This window comes from Austrofundulus limnaeus, unplaced genomic scaffold (genome assembly GCF_001266775.1).
Source record: "Austrofundulus limnaeus strain Quisiro unplaced genomic scaffold, Austrofundulus_limnaeus-1.0 Scaffold203, whole genome shotgun sequence".
Classification (NCBI taxonomy): domain Eukaryota; kingdom Metazoa; phylum Chordata; class Actinopteri; order Cyprinodontiformes; family Rivulidae; genus Austrofundulus; species Austrofundulus limnaeus.
The window spans coordinates 931,110-933,415 of NW_013952605.1; the positions used below are offsets into that span (position 1 = coordinate 931,110).

The following is a 2,306-nucleotide window of genomic DNA, read 5'->3' on the forward strand; positions in this document are numbered from 1 at the left end:
GTGTGTGTGTGTGTGTGTGTGTGTGTGTGTGTGTGTGTGTGTGTGCGTGTGTGTGTGTGTAAATATTCCATCTCTGCTCTACACATCAGCTGTGGAGCGATGAAAAGTTTCTGTAAATGGGAACACTTTCCATTTCAGAAACTCCTCAGAGATCCAGCTTCATCTCTCAGTCTTGTTCAGCTTTAATGTTCAGGTCGATAAGAAAAGGTTCGACCAGTTTAACCCGACTGTTGAACGGGTTTGGATGTCTCATGAGGACATTTCAGATGCAGAGTGGAAAACTGGATTGTTTGCACTGCAGTGAAGCTGAGGTTTTCTGAGATGGAGAACATCAGAGTGGTTTCAGTTTGAAATAGTTTCAATTAAACACATTTTTTTCCTTCTTGGCCCAAAATGTTTTATTTGTTTGGTTTTAGATCCATGAACGGCTGCAGTACTATGAAGAGAGAAAACCTGTCCCCATCCTGGACTGTTCTGCAGCTGTGGCTCAAGAAGTAAGAATTTTCATCTTGTATTTTAAATGATTTCAATTTATTTTTACAAAAAAAAGGTCAACCGGTCACAACTTTGATGCAAAACAAGTTTAAAAGTTAAAAGTGTAAAAACAAGGTTAAACGTTAATAACAATAAATATTACAGTAATGATGGTGATTTGCAGAAACAGAAGGAACCTAGGAAACTATTTTATTAGGAAATCTTAAAAGTTACATATAACTGTACAAACTGATAAATAAACAAATGACTACATTGAATAAATAAACTTACAGTAATTGAAGTAGAGCAGAGGTTCTTAAACATTTTGGGTGTGGGGACTCCTAACAAGGTTGAAACATTTCCCTCATAAACCCATTTCATTTTAACCCCTGCTGTGGGTTTGTTACAGGACCACATAGAGACGTAACCATTTATGCACACACTCACACCTAGAGAAATGTTTTCAGAGTTGTTAATGAATCTGACAATCTTCTGGTTTGTGGGAGGAAACCAGAGAAAACCCATGCATGCATGGAGTGAACATGAAAACTATTTAACAGAATGTTGAAGCAGAACCTGCCACCTTGTTGTTGTGAGACAACAGCTCTAACCAGAGCTCTGCCATGCCGCCACAAAACTGGAAAAACCAGTAAAAACAGCTCCAGCAGAAGGAGAAGAATCACTTGTTTCTCTTTCCAAGACTTTGGCTCCACAGGCCAGAGCCTCAGACTGTCCAACAGACCCCCAACCATCACGCTCAGTCTTCTCCCCTCATTACATATTTTACCTCTAAATATTTTAGTCAAATTACAAACTGTTAAATGTATGTTTCCTGCTAAGTGTCCCTCCCAGCGTCTCTCTGGGATGATCAGGTGTCGGGGTAAAGCTCAGAGATGTTGAATCAAAGCCCCTCGCTGCACACCACACTCCCCGCTCTGCCGTCAGCCCAGAGGGTAACGCTGTATTTTCAAATCAGATTGTTTTTCACCCATGTCTCCGTTCCAAATGAGCACTATTGAAGTGGTATCTGAGGAGTAAAGTGCAAAGGAAGAGATCTGCAGTCAGATGAAATTCATTTCAGGCTTGGGTTTCGTGTAATGGGGGCTTAATTTATTGGCTAACATAAAATGACACCTCAACCCCGTCTGGCCCCGGCTGCACTGTCTGGAGCACGCAGCAGGTGACTGCCACCGCTGGAGCACAGGAGCACCGCCCCTACCGCCTGAAACATGATGGATACCGGGCTCTGAGAGAAGAAGTGCTGTTGGTTTCTGCACACACAGGTTTATACTGATGGTCTTCCTCCAGCCCCCATCAACACTGAAATGTTAAACCCTCCTGCTTCATGGTGGAATGAAAAATAGACCATTACATCAATGAAAAAGGACCAAAAACACACGAGCCATCTGACTTTTAGTTTCTATCTGTCTGTCCAATCTTAATGTAAAGATCCTGTCAAACGTTTGATAAACCACATCATCAGTGAGTTAAACAGCAGCTCTCTGTTCCAGATCTGAGTCCTACAGCTGCATGTTCTTCTTCCCTTAAAGTAACCTTCAGCTCTTCTTTAAAACCTGCTATTAGTGGGAGTGACCACTAGGTGTCCTCAGTGAGCACTGGTTTCCAGCCCACCATCAACCCAGAAAAAGGGTTTTATCACCATGAAATAGTGTCAGAATTTAAATTACAGAATGTTGGAACGCCACAAGACTTTAGAAGGATGAGAATTAATTTTGTTGTAGGTTTCATTTAAACATGTGCAGTTATACTGTTGACTTTTTTAAATCAACAGTCTCAAGATAATGGAAAAAAACTAAGTATCAAATTAAAAT

At 41.1% G+C, this 2,306-nt stretch overlaps 1 protein-coding gene across 1 annotated transcript in view; it reads left to right on the forward strand.

The window, feature by feature from the left end:
* The window catches only part of mpp7a (MAGUK p55 scaffold protein 7a), a gene marked incomplete at its 3' end in the record, with an annotated part of 62,813 nt that overhangs the window by 54,537 nt on the left and 5,970 nt on the right, over positions 1-2,306 (forward strand). Inside the window, 1 exon segment of the mRNA XM_014018830.1 lies at positions 417-494. Coding sequence (XP_013874284.1) covers positions 417-494 — 78 coding nt within the window.